This window comes from Pteropus medius, unplaced genomic scaffold (genome assembly GCF_902729225.1).
Source record: "Pteropus medius unplaced genomic scaffold, Ma_sr-lr_union100, whole genome shotgun sequence".
Classification (NCBI taxonomy): domain Eukaryota; kingdom Metazoa; phylum Chordata; class Mammalia; order Chiroptera; family Pteropodidae; genus Pteropus; species Pteropus medius.
The window spans coordinates 12,166,629-12,188,948 of record NW_024350325.1 but is presented as its reverse complement, the minus strand read 5'-3'; the positions used below and the strand labels follow the sequence as shown (position 1 = coordinate 12,188,948).

At 36.4% G+C, this 22,320-nt stretch overlaps 1 protein-coding gene across 1 annotated transcript in view; it reads right to left on the bottom strand.

Moving 5' to 3' along the window:
* LCP1 (lymphocyte cytosolic protein 1) overlaps window positions 1-20,776 on the bottom strand; it is a 47,025-nt gene extending 26,249 nt beyond the window's left edge. The window contains exons 1-5 of the mRNA XM_039839479.1: window positions 20,677-20,776; window positions 4,337-4,424; window positions 3,573-3,736; window positions 3,280-3,409; window positions 1,745-1,877 (exon numbers count right to left, since the gene is read on the bottom strand). Of these exons, the coding sequence (XP_039695413.1) occupies window positions 1,745-1,877; window positions 3,280-3,409; window positions 3,573-3,736; window positions 4,337-4,400 (491 nt within the window). The 5' untranslated portion in view covers window positions 4,401-4,424; window positions 20,677-20,776. The remainder of the gene's footprint in view (window positions 1-1,744; window positions 1,878-3,279; window positions 3,410-3,572; window positions 3,737-4,336; window positions 4,425-20,676) is intronic.
* Between the last annotated feature and the right edge of the window lie 1,544 nt (window positions 20,777-22,320).

Genomic DNA, 22,320 nt, shown 5'->3' with positions numbered 1-22,320 from the left:
ATTAATCACATGATAAAATGTTTCACATCTTCTTATAGTCATTATTGTACCAGCACTTTAGAAATTTCACCCACTCAGGTATCTAATACATTGATCGGACACCCAAAACAAGCATATATTGTTTATGAAAAACTGATTTTATCCAAGTTAACACTGGTTTAATCTTCAATGGGGTATAAAAATTAAATTTTCTTAGGTCACCTTCATCTTATTTTAAAAAAAATTTTAAAAATACAAAGAAACAACAAAATCAAAGAATGGTAAATGACTGTGACTATTTTTTTTAATGAGAAGAGAAATTGGCATTAACATTTTTTCCTAACAATTTTAAAGCAATACTTTCTTTTGTGTGGTTATTCTTTAAAGATATATTTTTATGACTTTATCATGAGTGTATACATATATTTAAATAAAAGTCACCTTACTGCGATATAGGTATTGCAGTAAAACAAACTCCTAAATCATCATTTGAAAAATATGAAACTGGAGAGAACTAGAAGCTCTTGGAGATGGTGAATCCCAGGGATGACTTAAAAAAGTATAAAATATCCCCTGCCATTGAACAGCATATAGTCTAATTACAGAGACAAAACATCTGGACATAAAAAGTTATATAACAGTCCAATGCAGAACATTATAATGGCTCCCAAAATATTACAAATAACATGAGCTATAAAAATTCAGTGAAGGAAGAAATCATTGGGGGTTGAGATAAACCAGAAAATTATCCACGAGTCGATTTATATAGGAAGAGAGGATGCGAAAAGGCATTCTTAATAAAGAAAAATAAAAAGCAAAGCCACAGTTGCAAGTTATAAGAAAGACTGAGTAGGAAAGAGTGAGTAAGCTTGCTAATGCATTCTGTCATTCATGAAGCCATTCATTCAGTACACTGGGCTGGGTACCAGCATCAGAGGATCTTGAGAGGTAAAACTAGAAGGAGATTGATGGAAGGTCACGGGGTGGGTTGGGTACCAACCTAAGGAATCAGGACTTGATCATGTAGGCTAGGGTTTTTATTTTATTTTATTTTATTATTTTATTTTTTAGCAGTTGAAACTTTGGAAAATGAACTCTAATAAATAAAATATCAAAAGTGGAATTTCTCTGGTCAAAGCAGAGAAGGAGGTGCTCAAAGTTTGCCCTTCAACTCCTGGGCCCACCTAAGACTGGGCATTTCAAGCCTCCTCACTAACACTATGTTTTATGATGACAAAGAAGTTACTGAAGCAAAAGCCACAAAGGCATTTTCAAAGACACCATTATGAATTGACCAACTATGTTTTGAGGCCTCCCATGGAGTGAATAGATTTCTCCCTCAGTTGTATATTTGAATGCACCACTCACAAATCCCTTTGCATAAGGACTTGCATTGGATTGCTCCAATTATCATACTGCTATCTTCCATCTACTCTCATGTAAGCCATGCTCCCATAAAGCAAAGCAGTATGTATTCCAAAAAATAGTTGCTTTTGACCTTTTATTATTATATCTTTATGTTTATGTTTGTCTCTATACTGGGCATCCCTCTCCTCCACCCCATAAATAATAATTTTACATGTCTCATTACAAGTTGCTCTTGAAATTAGTTTGCTGTCCTCAACCTGCCAAATAAAAGTTTAGAAAGCATTTCGAGTCCAGCTGATCACTAAAGGTATTTGGTCTAGGATAAACACAATTAATTGTTGATATTCCAGAAAATTCTAGGGAAATCTTTGGAAACAAAGAAGGAGGTTTTATTTACCAAAGGACAATACCATCCCCAACGGCATTGAAGAGATCATTCGTGTTTGGATTCATTGGAATGACATGCCGACAGTCAGGGTCATTTTCCAAGGCTTTGTTTATCCAATTGACAAAGGCATATTTCTCTTCCTCTGCAAGTAAATGATTAAAAGTAGACTTATGTTCAAAGTAATATTCTGATATAAGCAAAATTATACATGTGGATCTGAGATTCTCATGCCTAAGAGAGACATTGCAAGGTTATCTCATCAATTATCCTATCGTCTCACATCTATTGACATTTAAAAATCTCAGATGACTGGGGAAATAGGCACAGAATTTCTGTTCACTCCAAGTCGTAAAACATACAGCAAGCAGATTTAGAAGATATACACACACACACACACACACACACACACACACACACACACACACACACACACATGTATATATGCAAATATATTATATTATATTTAGAAGGAAATATATATTATATCTATATTTATGCAAGTAAATATGTAAATAAAAAAGATATTTTTCTTTAAGTTTATATAAAATTTAAATATAAATGTGGTCTAATTTTTACAGGATAAAACTTAAGGTTCTGTCTTTAGCCCTGATGACTTAAGTGGGATGATCACAGACAATCATTGCAATATCTCTGAGTTTCTTTATAGTGAAATTGCTATGAAATGAAATCATTTTCGATATAATCTTTCTTTCCTATCAGTAAAGCTGCCAAAAGTGAACTTTAGAAATTGTAATAACACCTCAAGTTATGCCCTTATAGCCCAGCACTGTGTTTCTCAAATTGTGTGTCACTGAAAACAATAGTGTCCCTCAGAAGGATCCCAAGTCACAAAAGTTTGAGAAACACTGCATATCACTGTCTTGAAGTTTCATAATGTACATTTACATAGCAAAAAGCTATGTAAATAGTTTTTGTATTTAAAATGTATTTAAAAATAGAAGGCTAAACTTTGTCTTAGTGATTACAAATGGTACTTAAACATGAACTTATCTTTAAGATCAATTAATGTTTTGAAGAATTCATTTTGGGGGTTGTTGGATTGTTCTACTCTTTGGGCTATTAGAAGTTTCCATTAAGGCTGCTGGATGGCAGCATCCATAATCTTCAAAATAAATATACAACTTTCTTTTAAATCAATGAAAACAAATTTTGAACACCTCAGTAGGCATTAAGAATAATCATGAAGTTTGAAAGTAGAAGCCTGAGAGTTTCATTTTATCTAAAAGATTTACAAAGACATTCTGGCAGCCTTTAATGTATTTTTTAAATGCTGTTAAGATTACTTTGTATCGGGCCTACTTAGAGCTGGTCAACCTACACATAGGAAAACGGGCAGTAGTTAATAAATTTATCTTAACTTGTCTTTCTTTGCACCCCTTAAGTTGGAATACCAAGTTTAGAATTTGTAACCCAGAAGACGTGATCCTTTCTGCATGGTTCCCTTTCCCCCTGCCCTCAGGTCTCTCTCTCTCCTCATTCCAACACTCCCCCTACCTCCACTCATACCCATTAGTACAGCCTACCTGAATATGAGTGTTGGGTGCCAACACTAGACTGCTCTGAAGTACCACCAATTGCACAAATCCCTTCCTTCTTATTGATTGCTTTTCTAAAGGTCTTGGCAACATCTGTGCTTTTTAAGCCATGAAAAACCTGCAAAAATATAACGTATCTTTAGAAACCTGATATGTAATCAAGAAAAACATAAAGAGTACATAATGTTTAAGCAAGGACAGTGGGAATGTATTTTTGGATATTTTTTGAATTAAAGTTCAAAGTTTCAAATGCATCTCCTTGTATACTGCATCATACGCACCTTGATAAACTCGTCAAAGCTGATCTTTCCATCCTGGTCGAGATCACCTGTAGCCATTAGGTTTTCTGTAATTTCTCTCACTCTGTACCCAGGCAGAGGTAAGCAAGCAGCCTTGAACAAGTCGTTCAACTCATTGCAGCTGATGTACCCATTGCCGTCTGTATCTGTAAGGTAAATGACGAGCTGAAGTTTCAGAGAAATTCAGCTAAAAGCATGAAGAGAAGTGAGAGAAGGCTAGATGGGAGGTGAGAAGGCAGCAGAGGCAATCATTCGGGGGTCACAGCCTGACCCCATGCAAGAGTCAGAATCTCAAAAGATGTTCTGTTGCTATTGGATACAGGCATTAGCATCACTTCCAATATCCAAGATTCATAATTTCAAAACAGAGGTCTGGCAATAGAATCTAAAGAGACTTTGATAGAATCAGATGGTGAAATAAATCCCAGGCTTAGAGATAAAGAATGAGAAAAAGTATAAAATAATAGAAAAACATAGAAAACCAAAGGAAGTAGACACAATAAAAAGATTAGACCGAGGGACCATTTCCAGGAAAAGATACAGGTGAGAAAGGGTCCATATTCCATATTTTGATAAAGAAAGAAGGATTTTTCTTGAAGTATATCTTTCAGAACTAAGTTCCTCAGCTCTTTTACCAATACCTGTCATTTCTGCTATTTTGTTTGTTTTACCATTTCATTAACTCTGTCCTGAAGCTATTCATTAAAGAAGAGGATTGTGCCATTTGAAGTACCAGGTCAACTCACCAACTTTGGCAAAAGCTTCTCTGAGCTCCATCATTTCTTCATCAGACACTGATCCTCTGGCCATTTTTTATTGCTTTAGGCAACAGATCTACAGTAGGTGAGAACATAAGCAATGATTGTTGTGTCTATTAATTCTTAAAGTACAACATTAAGAAGCAATTTCTATTGTTCGGGTGAAGAAATATACCTCTGCATCCCTCATGATTTATAACTATCTTTCAAAAATGTAAAAAATAGCCAGTTTTTTTTTAACCCTGAATGTGGTGATTTCCAAAGACAGCCCTCACCAAATTCTCCTCTTCTTACATATATGGACTGCTGCTCACATCAGGAAGCAGAGCCTATTTCCCTTCCCTTGAGTCTGGGCTGATCCTATGACTGCTTTGACCATTTAGAAGGCTGGAGAATCCATGTCTAGAACTGTAAACTTCTGCTTTCATTGTTTTGAAATGTTCATTTTTGGGATGTTCCCTCTTGGAACCAAACCACCATGCAGTAAGATGTCCAAGCCACATGAAGAAGCCAATAAAGGAGAACTGGGTATTCTGGTTGATGGTTCCTGCTGTGCTTCCAGCTGACAGGCAGTGTCAACTGCCAGCTACCTGAGTTGGGCATGTTGGGCATTTTGGATGTCCCAACCCTTCTGAGCTTCCAGATGTTCACAGTCCCAGTCAATATCTCGTGGGACAGAAGAATCGTCCAGCTGTGCCCACTGAACCAACAGAGTCGAAAGAGATTATAAAATGATTGATGTTTTAAATCACTAAACTTTGGAGTAGTTTGTTAAACAGCAATATACAATGAAAACACTTTATTTTTACCTAGATGTCTTTTAGACATACTGTCAAATTCATATTTAAAAATAATATGTTTGGCCAAGTCAACAGATAATTTTTATAAGAAGGGAATTTTCAAAGTTCTCTAAATATTTAGAGGAGGAAGGATATCTGAGCCTCTAATAATTCATATATGTGAATCTGAAAGACTTTTTAGGTGTTCTTTTCTTAGAAAGGCTAGTGTTGCTGAGAAACAATGCCAGTGCTGGAATAATTTCCCTTTCCCTGTGCATTATTGCTGCCCTCTAGTGGGTAAAAGAAAATGAAACAGAAAATTGATCCTATTTTCCATGCCCCTAGCTAATAGGCAGGCACCAGCATGTTTCAAATAGGAGTTCCACTAAAGTTTACTGGATTTCCTAATGAAAAAGGGATAAGTGGGGTGAGACTGAAGGATGGGATATTTCTATAATTATATTCTTGGCATTTTAGTGAAACTACTGATTTTTAAAAATATTTTAAATTTGTGACAGAATGTTGTTTTAGATTTATTTCCTTTTCCATATTTTCACATTATTCTATAATGCTGTACTTGTTCTCAGTGGAAACCACAACCACACAAAAAAGGAAACTCTTTGAACACTTAAACCTACAGGTCAAAAATGCTAATGCTCAATTTAGCCAGTTCCCATCCATTATTTACCAATTTCCTACTTTGCCACGTGTATACACTAGTGCTTTCAAACTTTTGTTTCTCTAAGCCTCTCTTCATTAATGGAAACTTTACATGTAAATAAAAGTGAACAAATAAAAAAAAAACAATTGTGGGAGGCTTTGGTTGAAAAAATTCAAATGTCCTCCTGCTTCCACTATCCCACTTCCTTGTCCCCTTATGCACTGATGGGAACGCCAGGGAACATGATTTTAAAACTGTGGAATTTTTTATTATCGATGAAATTTTATTTTATTATATATCTAAAAAGGTATTGGTCCATTGGATTCTCTGAATAGTAGTAGAAAATGCTGAGACCTTAACTATGCATATAATTCATTTACACATCACAGTAACCCTCAGAGGTAGGTCCATATCTGACTTTCTTGTCTTCACTTTCTTCCTTTTATTGTCTATCTGTCTTGTCTTTTTTGTCCATCTCTCTATCTCCTTCTCTCCTTTATTTCTTTTCTTTTTTCCTTCTTTTATACCATGTTTTATTCCAAAAATAATTTAAGCCAGGTTACAAAGATATCTTTAAACTTAAGCTCTAAACCAATAAGATTATATAATTGGTGAGAAGGAGAAATAAGCATAGGTGAAATAAGATGTTGGCAGGGAAGAAAGAGCATTAATACTGCAAATACATGGTTAGGACAAGATATTTTGGGCTGAAAATCTAGTTCCAAGTTCCCTAGAAACTAATGCAAAAAGGGAAATATCAGTTACATAATTTACTCTATATAAGACAAACAAATCAATTTTCTTAGGGCCACAGAACTGAGGTCTGATAGCAATACCTTTACCCAGGCTTCAAGAAAAAGATCTTGTGTGATGTAGGAAACACAAGTTTTGTGTTTCTTATAATGTCCCTCAATGAAGGCTGATGGTGTAAGTATAACATTCTTGCTTTCTAGAGCAGGAAGCAGAAACTCAAGAAATTTAAAATACATATTTCAGATCACACAGCTAGGTAGAAGAGCAACTGGGATTCCAATTCACAGTCCTTTTTCTTCTCCCATGCTGTCTATTCAGGTTCAATGCCTTCATATTTCTATTAGATACTCATTTCATCCATCCATCCATTCACTCAGAAATTATTCATTGTCTTTATTATGCTTAGCCCATGAGAGATTAAACAGCTATAATATAGAGAGCATATCTAGGTGTTCTAGCTTAGAAAGCTTTTGCTTTCACGTGTTAAGAAATTGAGGCTTCTGTTTTAAGAAAATAGTATGTAACTTTGTATACTTTACTAAATTCTTGTGACTAATTTGGTTTAGTTCTCCTTTATACTCTCCACCAATATTCCACATATACATTAAGAGAAGGCTCTCCCCCATCATATTTTAATAAGGCCTTTGGTAAAATCTGGTCTAAAGCCCTAGAGCTGGCTGACCTTCTTGTTTTTTAGGTATCTTAACACCTCTTTGTTCATGAATATTCATGGAACTATGAGACAAATCCATTCACTTAACAAATATTTAGTGAATGCCTACTATAATCCAGGCAGTGTTCTTCATTTCAGGTGAGGCATATCTACATTGACATAATTACCTTGAAGCAAAAAACAATGTGAAAGGTAAAGAGAATGAATGAGATCTCTGACTCTAAATTTGGCCCTATCCTTTAACATAAGAAGTTTAGATTTTAGAATACTGTAAGAGACTGGTGAGAAATACAAGTAAAGGCAAGAAATGAGACTGCATTGTTAGGGTCAAGAGCAAGGCCAGGGAAGAAAGGAAAAAATTAGTGTTTGGTGAAAAATAAAGATCATGCTATAGTGAAAAAGCAGAGCAAGTATTTTAGTATAAAAATTGCATGGCCCATTCAAATAAAAGACCTAGGAGGATAAAAAAAGCATTATTTTAAAACCATGTGATTCTTAAGCCATGGCAGATAGGTCAAGATGAAAAACTTGAGCATCTGGATAACCACATTTTTCTAAGAGATTTATAAATGGGGTCAGCTCAGAGAAGCCATATAGTGAGACAGCCTTCAAATTTTAAAAACCCAAAACCTGTCAGTGATTTAAGAGCTAAAGGACAAGAGAGTCGATTGAACTACTTTAAAAAATGAATTGGAGAAGCGATATTCAACAGCCTAAGTTACTGTGATATGTTTTTTTTGGTCATCGGGCCCAAACACAAATAGGTATCTGAAGAGATTCTCTTTTAACATCAAAATGAACAGAAAGTCCTAGAAGCATAAACCAACATTTAGAGGCAAAAAGAAACTAAGAAATAATTTCTTACAACCATCTCGTTTTATAGACAAGGAATCTGAAGGTCCAATGAGATGAAATGCTTTGTCTCTGTTTTCAAAGCAATGCCAGGCTACAGTTTGTTGATGCAGCTGCTGGAGAGCAGAGCAAGAAAAGGATGGAGGGACCATTAGAAGTGCCATTTTGGTCCATAACTGAAAAGAGACTTTTTAACTAATTGAACTGCATATGTAAATGGAAGCATTTTCACAAAGCAGAGAAACAGGAAGAGGAAGCTATTTACATGAAGATCAGACCATTTCTAAGAAGGACATCGCTGGGGTTAGAATCAAATATTAAGTACCTTACATATAGTCTGTTAATGTGTTTGCCTGGAAAAATACACTCATTTTAATGCATGCATTTGAAGATATGAGTTACAATATTGTTGATAAAATTCATCAAGGCAAATCGTGTTTTATTTTGCACATTACTGGCACCATATTGGCAGCAGACTATAGAGAGATCACTGCAGTAATGAGACTTGCTGAAGCATTTGGAGCCTGAAAAAAAAGTGTAAGATATGATGTCTCTTCCAGAGCATGAATGAGCAGTTTCTTCAGCTCTGCTCTACTGCTCTTGCAGTAAGTGTGGCCTTTGAACTACTTTATGTAGTGACTGCATCATCTAACTATGCCCTGCCAGAAACCATTTTAAGTAAAGTCTCTTGTAAATCAGTGGTGAATTTTAGATCTCATTTCTGAATCACTGCCCAAATCTAAAGAAGTGAAACATGAAATATACAAGACTTCAACACAAAATCTAAGAAGACAAATCTCAAACCCTTCTCTAAGTCACATCTGGCTACAAGTTTTTCTGTGAGCATTTAAATTTATTAAATCAATAATTATAGAATTCCATGACATTTGGCCAAAGAAAGTACCAGTTGTTCATTTTTATAAAATTGTTTTTAAAGTCTCATAAAAAAAATCAAGTAACCCCTCAAAAGGCAAAAACCACAAAACCTGTTGATTCCTTTAGGTCAGTGAGTTTTGAATCCCTGCTCAAGGGAGGCTGGTACTTCCCAGATTGGTAGTAAAAACAAATTTCTTCTTAGAATAAAAGCAACTGACTCAAGTTCCTGAAGTCTGAATATAGAAATTATTTTTGGTGTTTACTATAGACCACTGTGCTATAGAATTTACAGAAGGAAATATGTTCTCTTAAATAAATATAAAACTAGAGGCTGAATTTTCTCTGGGGTGAGAGAAAACTGATAATGAAAGAAGCAGAAAGGATGGAAAAAAGGTGACCTGTCCAGAGTACAATGCTCATGGGCTAGAATTATTTCTCAAAGGTGTGCTGTGCCGGTCAGTATTTCAAATCAATATATTGATGCCCAATTACGTAATGGCCAGAATCAAGGATGCACCTGTTACCTGGCATCACATTGCCAAGGTACTCTTTTGAATATGCCCTACTTTTTATGCGATTTTACACAATGGGTAAAGCAAAACTGGAAACTCAGGACCCAAATTCCTAGCTTTACCTCAACAATTTCAGTATGTATCCAGGGGAAAACTGTACACTTTCCCAAATATCTCAATGAACAGTAAGTAATCCAAAACAACATGTAATCTAGAACATGATTAATATTGTAATCTCAAGTGTTAGATTGTGATGACTTTAGAAGTACAACATCAAATACATAAAACTTTGACACAAAATGAAATACCCATAAGTTTTTGTAAAAACTTAGATAACAAAGGAGCTTTGCTTTCACTTTCATTTTACAAAATGGACCGACCACTTTAGGGGATCTAACTATGAGTAATTTACCATGTATTCCTGGGAAACAATTTGTCTACAGATACAGATAGATATACCAAAGCTTTATGTAAAAGATGGTTCTGAAATGTATTTTAAAAATGATTTTGTTTTTAAGAAACTGAAGAATTATAAATACAGAAAGCCACTTAAAGAGGCCCTTACAAATTCTTTTATCAAGTCAAATCTTCTTCAGGTCATCTTTTCTCTCCCTGCAGATTCACTGATTCTCCCAGGGACTGCTTCAGGGTACAGAATTCTTATCTCTGCATTCTTCGAGGTAAAAAAAAGGAAAAAAAAATGCAGGGGGAAGCCTATTCACAGTACAGATCTAGCGGCTCTCTTCTCTCACTATCTCAGGTCATGTAAACAGTCATGGGAAGCCAGCAGGACACATTACTCCAAACCTGATGGACTTGATGGATCCACTGTAGTTTGATTATTCCACCGAGGAGCTTCTGAAGCTGTATAGCGTAGCACACAGAGCCTGGCTCTGTCACCAACTAAGGAGTGCTCACCACCTGTCTCCTTTCCCCCCAGCAAACACCCAACACCTCTGTTTTCTGCCAACGATGTGATACAGAGCAAACCTCTTGCAAGCAAAGGGGATACTCTAGGCCATGGGTTGGGGAGGCCCTCATTGCCTTGGTATCTCTCTCCCTGGACTGTACATAATAATACTCCTGGTGTTAATGTCTTGAAAATCCACAGCTACCCTTCATTTCGCATTCTACCACCAGGACTTTTCTCTTTTGAAAGTTCGGGTATCCCGGATCTTTTTAAAAAGCTGACTATTATTATGGGCTAGTAGATTATTTACTATTACATGATTAATTCAATATCAGATGTCATTCATTCATTCATACGTTCATTCTTTCACTCCACTTATGAGTCTATAAACAAAGCCCTGCTCTGATTGTTGGGCTAAAAGCATGGGGTTCACAAAGGCTGGGGCTTCAAGAAGCCCACAGTTACACATCAAGTTTCAAATACAACCTCCTGGGGTGCCTCTTCTAACATGAACCTAGCATCTCTCCCATCCCCATCTGGCTCTTTACCTGAGCAGAAGGTAAAGCTTGGTCCTCATGAATTCTCCTCACTGACAGAGGCAGATGCCCACTGTTTGCCCGCTCAGCACAGTGCAAGGAAGTTAACAGAGCAGCACATGAGATATGCTTTCTGGGGTGTCACGGCGTATAAGCTTAAGACATGTTGACTCAGTTCACTCCTAGTTTCTATGCAAGACTGTATGAAAACTGTCCCAGAAAGTAAACCATCCACTATTTTCTTAAAAGTATCCAAATAAGGAAACTCTACAAGCTCTCTGGTATCTCATATCCCTGCTCTGTAACTTAAATCTATTTTTGATATGATTAAAGCTTCTTTTCTCTTGAGCTATTCTCAGAGGGAGTTACAGAAGCTGCTCAATTAATAAAAATTCTGTCACATGCCTTGGTGACTGCCACCAGGCTTTAAAAAATTCATTTAACCTGTTTTGGAGGTTTATTTTCCAAATCTTTAATAGTTTGCGATCTTCTGGGTCTGTGCCAAGTTCCTTAAATAATAACATAAGAATAACAGAGTCATAGAATGCAGAGGTGAAGGGACATTAGAAATTATCTATTTGGCTACCCTCCTCCTGTCACAGTGGAATAAAATGACAGCCCAGTTAAAGGATGTGCTCAACATCACATCGCTCACTGGGACTGGAGTCTAGACCTCCTTATTTTTCCCCTTTCCTTTATAATCAGTTTTCAAATCTAAGGGGGAATGCTGTTCTTTAAGTAAGACATGCTCAACATATAGAAGGTATAATTCCCTCATGATTTCAAATAGCTTATGAATATAATTTCATGTATGTTTTCCTGCATATAAAGGTAATATAGGGAGGTGGCAAGAGAATTTAAAATGTTAAGCTACATTCAGAGACCGCAATATGCCGATGAGCCTGCATCCAGGCCAGGAAGACACCTTTAGCACAAAGGAAGATTTCTGCTGGGATTGCTAACAACTCATTCCCCATGCCTGTGAAAGGAAAACAGGAACCAATAGGATCATTGTCTATGGCTAAAACCATGGAGAACCTACCAATTAAAGCCTGGGAACTGCCAGCAGGCCTTTCACTCTGCATATTCTTACCGGGTTTCTGTAAACCCTGCTAGCTGCTGGTAATGCTTGGCAGTGGGTCTCTATCTAAGTATATAGTATCTGACTCTGAGCTGAGTCCTGCTGAGTTGGGAGGAAAGAGACTGTAGAGATAGAGCAGTCACTGAAAGGAAGATGCAACCAAGCCAGGATGTACCAGGAGCACACAGAAAATCATTTGGAATAGGTGCTAGAGTTCACCTGAATATAATTTGCATGTCACTGTCTGGACTGTAAAATTCATCCTCTGGTAATTCTAAATGTCTGCCACTAAGCAAATTCATATATTTGTTTGTACATTTCTTCTTTCAATAAATATCTGTCGGATACCCACTATATGCCAGGCTCTGGGTTAGATGCTGGCAACATAAAGATAAGATGTGGTCCTTGCCTGTGTAGTAGGAGAGAGAGACTCCACTCACTAGAATATAAGGGGACTTTTTAGCTTCACGAGAAGGGGGAAAATAGCTTTCCTCTGGAGAGCCAAGCCTGGCCTTCCAGAAGAAGTGACATTTGACTTAGATTTCCACAGGTGAGGAGATTGCTCAGTTAGTCTTTTTCCTTATTCATGTAGGATGATTAATCCATATTCTCTCCATAGAAAGTTTATCTATGTTTGAGTCAGAGAAAATAATAGCTAAAGGACAAATGAGAAGACCAGCTGATGTTTATTGAATGGTTACTCAATGCTAAATGTTTTATAAGCATTATCATATTTAATTCTCACCACAATCTTATGGAGCACTATTACGATTTTATCTTTATGGATGAGAGAACTGAGGTTTAAAAAACTGGTCCAGGGTTACAATACTATGAACCGGGGAAGCCTCCTGCTTATGCCAGCACTTGCCTGGACGTTGCAGGCCAACACAGATGTAGGCCTTGCTGGAGTTACCTTTCCTAGTGCCCCTGGACATTGGATTTCTGTATCTCAAGTTTCTCTACTCTCCTTTGGGGTTACTCAGTTTACTCAGCTCTGACCTCATGTGGATTAGGAACACATACACTTCTGCAAGAGTTTATTTATGACTGGGGCTCATCTGAAGCTCTTTTGAGAAATTCTAAATGTTTCTTCTCTTCAGTTCCTCAACATCTTGAAGGAAGAATTAAGTAATGACACCACCAGGCTTGTTCTTGCCCACTTCTGCCTGTGTCACCTGCCTCTGGTGGACAAAGGGATCCTTTCTATTAGTAGCCTCCACACCTGTCGTTCACTCGCATTTAATAAAGCACTGGCCTTGTCTTAGATACTAGAGATAAAAAAAATGAATATCGAATAGTCCTTGCTCTTGAGGACACATAGTCCCATGAAGGAAATTGGTTATGCAACTTAAAGACCACACCAATTGAAATTGTTTAAAGGTATTATTACGACGGTGCCATAGGAGCACAAATAAGGAAGCGTTTAACTCTGCCTGAGGAGAGAAGAGAAAGAACCAGTAGAAGTTTTCCAAAGAGATGAAATGGAGAAGAGCACTCCATTTTTCCATATAAGAGTGAGGAAACAAGCAGGAGCACACCACAGAAGCTGTTCAGAGTTTAGCATAACTGGCTGGGAATGTTGGGGGCATAACCCTAGAAAGATTTGGGGAAGTGGCATCGTGGTTTCTTTCTTCAATAGCTTTTGTTTCCAGAAGGAAAACCTTGATGGTTTAGGCTTTTCTTGCTGTCTTCAGTTACAATGCTTATTGCATTTACTATAGGTAATACGAATACCCTTCATGTTCCTCAAACAACGAAATGATTCTGCCTAGAAGCCATTTCTGTTTGTATGTACATATCTTCCTACTTTTATCACTATCTCCCACTTAGAAAATGCAGACTTGTGAAGTGAGAAGGAAAATGGACATGTTAGAAAATGGGAAATGGAGGCCCCGAAAAGTAAAGTTGCTCCCCAAATTCTCAAAGTGAGTCAGTGACTAGTCTAAAAAGAGTAGAGCCTCTGTATCTTGGTTTGACTTGCCCAAAGTAAGGGGAATACAAGTCAGTTAGCACTAAACAACCTAAAGGTAAAAAAAACCCCCTTGAGATGCACAATCCATAAAATGTATTTTATATCTTAAGATATTTGGGTGGAAAGGAAAATAAGAGAGGAGTTTCTTCTTCCTCATGTTTCAAGAATGGCACCAGCTCTTTAGTTTACAGTTTCACCTATGCTAGAAAATGACTTGTCTCTCTCCCATCCTAAGCCAGTGGAAAGGCATTTCAGGCATCTCACAAACCTCAGCCAAACATTAATGATTCTAACTTCCTTTATATAAATAAGCTTGATATGCCTATTTATGGCATATGATGAAAAGATGTTGGGTTTTTCTGATGCAACTGCTTTTGCTGTGTGTTTTGTATATGTTACTGAAATTTTCTGAGCCTCGGTTTCTTCACATGTGAAATGGTGATATTAATAATGCAACCACAGTGCTCACTCCATAGAGTTGTGCTAGAATTAAATGAGTCAAAGTGTTTAAGTTTCATGCAACAGTGCTTGGCAAAGGAAGGAAGGAATGAAGGAAGGAAGGAAGGAAGGAAGGAAGGAAGGAAGGAAAAAGAACATAGAGAACTAGAACTTTTACAAAATTATCTTGGGGAACAAACCCAATTTTCATTGTAAATTGTATGAAATATTATGTAGAGTCACCATCTTAATTGTATGTATGTATGGGAGTGGGTATAAATCTATATTTCATATATGTGCTCTATCTTAAAATGTTTTTAGCTTGGCTTGAATGGGATCTTGTACCACATTTCTCATCCAGAGTCTGAGAAGTGAGTCTCGAAAGGTATTTTACGAATGATAGATCATGCCAACTAGAAGCCAACAGTGTTGGTACTGGCTGATCTCATGTTGAGTGGTTACGGGACTCTGGGCTTAGCCTTGCCAGATATACAGATGGTGGAAAGTACCTTCTAACAGTTGAGGAAGTGTGGCCAGAGTGGGAAAATTACAGCAATCTTTAAAAAAGCCTAGCCACATCCATATGAGTCATGAAGAGAAAAGGTATCCTTTTTTAATGGTGATGAGAACCACTGGGCGATGCTTCCTCACTCTTGGGTGCACCAATGCTTGAGGATTTTTTCTGTTATAAGATGATGATAACATCAACTTTATGCAGCGTTTGTGTGGAAATATGAGAGCAAACATATATCAAGTTCTTAGCATGATGCCTAACAATACGTAATAACTCAATAAGTCAGTAGTGATGATGAGTGTAACAGAGTGAAATATACACATAGATTGATAAAATAAGGAAATGAAAGTAAAGGGGAAATAAATCCAAAAATAGACCTGAGAAATAGGACTTTCCCCTATTTTGCAGAAGAAACTGAACTTCAGAAGGCTTAATGATACTTACTCACACTCAACATTTAGTAAAAGGCTAGACTATGAATCCAAATTTGCCTCCAAACTTGCCTCCTAATTTACTTTCTTCTTTGTACCATACCTGTTTCATGCACAGAAACTGTAGACACACACTTAGTCTCATAGGCTTTAAAAAACTGACATTACATATGATATTATGTATGTTACATATTACATACATTATATATGATAGCCAGATAGCTTAAGCTTCACAATAGCCTTTTTCTGTGCTCACAGGAAAGAAAAGAGAATCAGGGATATTTTGATGAAAATTTCAACTTGAAAGACACCAAGGGAAGGAAAAAATCTGAAAAACTCAAAGGCATCCATAATATTTCATCTTTCCAAAGAGAAATAATTTAAAATGTTTCTAAAGCACTGAAAATGACAAGGAGCATTCATTTCACATTTTTAAGATAAAGAAAGGGGGCTCAATAATGCAAAACTGCATATTTGTTCCTCATTTTTTTTCTTACTTTCACTTTGCGCTATTACCTATCTTTCTCGCTAAGGAATGTGTATTCCACTCTTCTTTCTTAATTTGACCCTCCTGGTAAAGGTAATGTGAGCTGGTAATGTCAAGGAGGTGCCAACGATCCATATTTTGAAATATTACAACTGAGGCTAACAGTTGTAATAAAAGAGAGAGAGAGAGAGAGAGAGAGAGAGAGAGTCAGTCTATCAGTCCACGTAACTGATGTTGGACTAAAACAAGAATCAATTCTTCAACCACAGAACTGTGGTTTTGCTAGTTCCTCAATTTAACATCTTAGCTTTTTCTTCCGCCAAAAAAACCAACCAACCATACTTGAGAAACAAGCCTCTGTATAACTTGTAAGTGGGGCTGATACAGGCATGGCTCTGAAGTTGAGAAAAAACTTATTTTAACTCAGTAAGTGGGTCACTTTTTACTTCTATACTTCAACTCATAATTAAAATAATCTTCCATTCCTTTGAGGTTTTTAGGACACCTATATTTGGCTATTACTATATAATTATAGATATGTGTGCTTGGGTCTAAATACTAAATTTATTTGTGTCTGTCAGTCACAACAATTAGAAAATGTGAATGCCACTTGACTAAAAGTATTCTAACCTTCTAAGACTGAGAACTTCTTAAAGCTTTTGAGGGTACAGATCAGGTTTTGTTACCTAGGCAGAGGCTTATAAATTGGTAAAAACAAATACTCAGTCAAGTACACAGAGGAGCTGAGTAAATACTAATGATGATGATGATGGTGAATAGTGTGTTTAATTAAAGCCATTATATTACAAATGCATTTATTTAGGATAAATTATGATTATTTGAGTTTACCTCAAGGGCTTAGGTGTAAATAAGTACCATGGTCTGCTGCCTGTTTGTTTATTCCAGATTTCCCTAGAATCTGGCAGTTAATACAAAACTAATTCAATTGTAGAAAATTAAAGTAATAAAATATTTGAATGGATTTACTAGCTTTTAAATCTGAAGATAATACCAGCAACTACCTCACGGGATTGTTGTGACAAATAAATGCATTAATATGGTTAAAATGCTTTAAAAATGCTCACTTCGAAGTGAGTAATACATAAGTATTAGCTGTTATTACTGGGACGATAAATGGAAATTTGTTCCCTCCGCCCCCTGCTGCTTGCAGTATCTTACGAAATGGAGCAATTACGAAATTACTGGGAAGACTATGTAATGACTGAAGTTGACAAACCAAAACAACAGGAACAGTTAATAGTATAAGGAAGTTGAATCAGGAGGGAACTGAGGAAAGTAATCAGGAGATGCCATCTGGGGAGCCCAGTGGTTACAGCAGCTGTAGGGAGATGCTCCTAGAAGATAAACATCTAATCAGATAGAAACTTCTTAGACCTCCAAATGAAAACTATGTCAAAGGAACACTTTTTATTTAAGAAATGCATGGCCATCTGTCTGGAAAAATAGGGAAACTTGAAACTTGGAATTTGCTGACACTGATTAGTTTTATATAGATTCTAATTCTAATTTTTATTTCTATAGGGTTCAATATGCAGATGGAATAACACCATTTCATTAGATGATATCTGTGAGTAGGGAAACTAGCAGACAAAAAAAAAAACCTTAGGAAGACAATTACATTAATCTAAATAATGTCACTCTGCTATAAAATCTGCTATAAAATGCCTTTATAATCTTATTTTATAAATTTTTGACTTCATAAATATAATCTTATAAGAAAATTTTTAAATTTATTATACCTAACTTGATTTAAAAATTTGTTTGCCATCTCTCCTGTATACACAGAGGGGTCTTTATGCAATAAGGAGAAGTTGACTTAAGAATTTTCTGAGGATAATCCAAAGTGAATAAAAGTTAATGATATTTGGTCCTGTGTTTTATCATCAGAGAAGCCCATTATCAGGTATGTAGTTTTGGTAAGATTAGCTAACTTTTAGCTCAATAAGTAATGAGATTATAATTTTGTCTGTGTGCAATTGTCATTGGACAATTTCTTAAATTCCTTCAAGTCAATGTTCATTTAGTGCTTTGAGGCTAAAACGAAGAATAGTGCTTTGGCGAAGAGGAAGCACAGTAGAATGCAAAATATTATATTATTGTATCTTCTTTCATGGCAGTCACTGGGGGAACTCAGTAAATATTAAGTTAAGTGAAATCACAGAAAAGACTTCAACGAATATCTAAGAAACTGAGAAAAAAATATTAGCGACAAATTTTTAATTCAATAAACATCATTAGACCTACTATATGCCAGGAGAGCTAGAGAAGGAGCTCAGGATGTCAGCAAATAAGGACTTGAAACTAAACTAACCTGAATACTGCTATATTTACTTTAAGATCACAGCATTAAACAACCACACATAGAAGAAACTTTAGGCAAGTAAAATGGGGGTGGGGTCCTGTAAGGAAGACCTCTCAAAGAGCAGATTTCTTAATACGAGCCTTGAAAAATAACCAGAAGTTTTACAAATAAAGAAGAAAGCAATTGGAGAAACGGTTGGAGCAAAAAGAAGTGAAAGAGCATGGAACTTTCCAGTGGCTTGTGGTCTTGTGCACCTAGAATGTGGGTAAGTGAGGGGGGTGTAAGGGGTGGGGAAAGCAGCTAGAGCAGAAGGAAGTGACAAGAAATTTAGGTTGGGTAAGTGGTTGAGGCAAGTTTGTGAAGGCACACAATTTTTTAGTAAAATTATGCATTAATTAAAAGAAAACACTTCATTCTATTATTATATAAAACCTTCAATGATATCTATTATAAAATTTAAAATGTTTCTGGGTTTATTGCAACTTTTCTTCTCTTTCTCTCTTTTTCTCTCATTTTCTGTGCATCACTCTATCTCCTCCCTTCCTCCCCAGTTTCAGAAATAAAAGCCCTTAATTATCTATTTCTAGGGGGAAAAGTATGCTAGTGTGGAAGAGAGGATCTGGAATAGACACATGCTTATAGAGAGGCAGTCTGGAGCCATAAATCCCAGCTATCTACTGCCCTTTGTCCCCTCCAATTGCCCAGTGACTGTGGGCCCACTCCTCATCTGTAAAGGTACTTGAGAGGATCAAATGAGGTAATCCATGAAGAATGGCTGTATTTATAAATATTGTGTTATTATTACTTGTCCATCCTCTCTAATTTAAATAGATACATTTGAATGAGACTTCACTTTTTAGCCTCTCTTCCCCCAAAGAGTTCATAAAAAGAATTATAAATGGTGTTAAAACCCTGAAATTGTTCCCAAATTACCAAATGTTTCAAGGTATAATTTATGAAGAGACAAAATTTAAAGCGTGACAAAGAAAAGTATCCCTGAGGATGCTAATGAAATGTCCCCACAAGTACAGCTCCATCCTACTACAGCAATGCTTGTCTAAAGGGCAAGACCCAGAAGATTCTTCCCTGCTGTTACCGAGAGTGAGCTAGAATGATGAAGACTGGATATTTTATAACATATTAGGCTGATGCTTTAACAAGCTGAACTTGCTTTAAATCCAGAGAGTTTTTTCTATTTTGAAATAACTTTTTCATATTTTATTTTATTCCCTCCCTCCAATGTAAGGAAAATACTGCCATACCTTTGCATACTAATTTATTTCATTCTCATTAATATTTTTACTTAAAATAACACATAGTATATTTTTTTTAATTTGTCATTTTTGGGGTTCAAGTTCTCCTCTCCCAATTCCACATTTTTTCAGATGAGATGTGTAAAACAATATTGATGGTCACATTTTGCAATGTCCAGAAATTCACTTTTATAGGTAAATTTCATTCAAAATTGCCTGTGCAGATATTCTTTAACAAACTTTATTTAATAGAAACCAATGATGTAAATTTATATAAATTTAAAATCAAAATGTGTGTGGATAAACCACCTTCATTTAATGATTTTTATAAAATATCCTTAGGAAGTGATTTTAGAAAACAAGTTGCTATATTTGATCAAGAAAAATTGGGTTTTGCTAAGTATGCTGATGTTTATCATCTATCAATAGTTCTTAACATTGTCGGATAATGACAATTAAATAAAGGCTGATGCTGCAAGACCCAAAGTCTATGTTTCAACAAAGTTCCTAGAATAAATATCCCATACAAACTTGATAAGAAATTCTGTTGTAGACAGAAACCTTTCATCCAGAATTTAACAGTCATTTGTAAGGTCATAAGGATAACAGATAATTCAGACAATTCTATGAAAACGTACAAATAAGCAACAGAAATTGCTTTTATTTTTAGAGAATAAATGGTGGAGAGGTGACCTCTAATTTCATGTGGTTATTAAGCACACCCATTAAAAACCATTCGCACCAAAATCATTCAAATAACCAGTACCAAATTAATACATGACTCAAGATGTTAATATATCCACTGACTAAAGTATTGTAAAGAAGTTTTTTAGAAAACCAGAACCACAGGAGCTAAAATTAAACTATGCCTATTGGCCAATGAGCAACACAATCTAAATGATCAATATCCTGAAAACATAAAGTAGATAAAGTCAGAGTAAATAGCCTCCCTGAAATAAAGGAATAGAAATAAATCAGAACATGGTGTTGTTTTAAAGGGGGAAAAAAGTCATAGCTTTGTGAGGCAGTAACAGTGGATAACTGGAGAAGGAACCACCCGGAGAACTGAGGGGTCCCATTTTCAATGGCCACATGATGTGGCTGCAGCAATTGCTGGGCAGTTTAACGGTGGCAGGGCTCACATAGGGCTCAGGTGACAGGTGCTCAGATCTCTAGTTCTCTGAAGGCAAAATCTGCAATCCACAGAAACAGAGCAACCCAACAAACAAAACATCATAAGCATTTAAAAATGACAAAACGACATAAAGAAAATTTACCTTGTAGAAAAACTGTCCTCAGCGGTACTGATTTGTGACCAGAAATCCCCTTCTTCTGATCTGCAGAACAACTTTGTCAACCCTGAGTGTGTGGTCACAAGGCAGGAAGTGACTAAAATGACAAATCATCAGCCAAGAAAGAAATAGATTTTGTCTTTATAAGGACATTTTACTTAACTTTTTTTTCATGTTCCCTCCCCTGCAAAAAATCACCTGACGGAACAGGTCACACTGAAATTTAGAAGCCTCTTACCACTTCCGCTTTATAAGCATTTTTCTCTTTCCTTCCCTTTCTTTTTGCTCTAGCTGTCAGATTATGGGCGCTTAAACCTATTTGATTTCAGATAACAAAGAAAGGTCAGCCTGCTACCTTGACTTCTTTCTTTGACCCCAGTGACAAATGCAAAGCCCAGGTTTCTAGCTACTTACAGAAAAGATAAACAAATTACTCATTTTGAGTGAAAGAACCAAGGAAAAAGGTGGCAGTACACCTGAAACAAACTAAAAAAGATTTGGCCAACATAGGCCAAAACCAAACCTCTCTTAAGAGTCCCCAAACAATGATCTTTGGTGCAAACAAAATAAAACAATCTCTTTAAGGGGAAGAGCTGAAAAAGGGAGGCCACTATATTATTTACACATTCTTTTATTTATAGAACACTATGTGCTAAGGATCTCTTTAACCCAATTAATGATTTCAATTATTTAGATTTTTCCTATAAAGAGCACCAGTGGATCACACAGGCAGCTGTTATGGTTAAATGAACAACTAAATTCCTTCATACAGACCAGATTTATTTTTGTATGCACATTTAATAAAATTAGCACGAGAATAAAAAAGGTTTATTCTATGTCCAAACCTCAAATGCTTGTCTTGAGGGCAAATTCCTGTCCTCAAATGTAAGTCTTCAAGGGCTCATAGCCTAACAGTGGTCATGAAGAGTGTGTAGCACCCTGAGTAATGTTGAAGGAACATTAAGCATAGTCTCCACATTGCCTAGAGACTGTATGCAGCTCCAGTGGCCAGCCTTCTACTGAAGAATCAGGATGTATGGCTGTGTTCCAGGTCTGATAGTGAATTGAAGATGCTTGATCATTCCATTCACTTTTGTATTTACTAGGGGCCTGGGACTCTGCCAGTGGGTACCCTGATTGGGGTGCTGCCTTTATACTTCTTTTGCTTCTTTGATTTCTTCTCTAGAAAAGTCCTACTTCCAACCTCAAATGTTAAACCAAGCTATTTTGGTTTATCTATTCCATCAGCCAGTGGTAGAACCCAAGAGTGGCCATCTTGGGGCTAGGCGGAAGAATAAGAAGAGATGGTGGAGATTCAGTTCATTCTAGAAGTGGTTCACCTCACAGAGAAAAATATCTTGTGACTCCCTAGGAAAGACCGAGTTGGTGAATCAAATCCTGATTTCTCCATTGCATAATTAATCCCCCAGTAATAAGCTGCAGAGGGGTTTCAAGAAGCACCTAAATTAATAACTAAAGATATAAAGAAGAGGCCATATTAAGACTGGTAGGAGGGGTGGAGATGCAAAACAGGCTGGTCTCACACCTACGTGTGGCAGTTGAGCATCTGAAGGAATATCTAGGGTATGGAGGTCCCCCCCGGAGGAATGAGGAGCCCGAAACCCTACA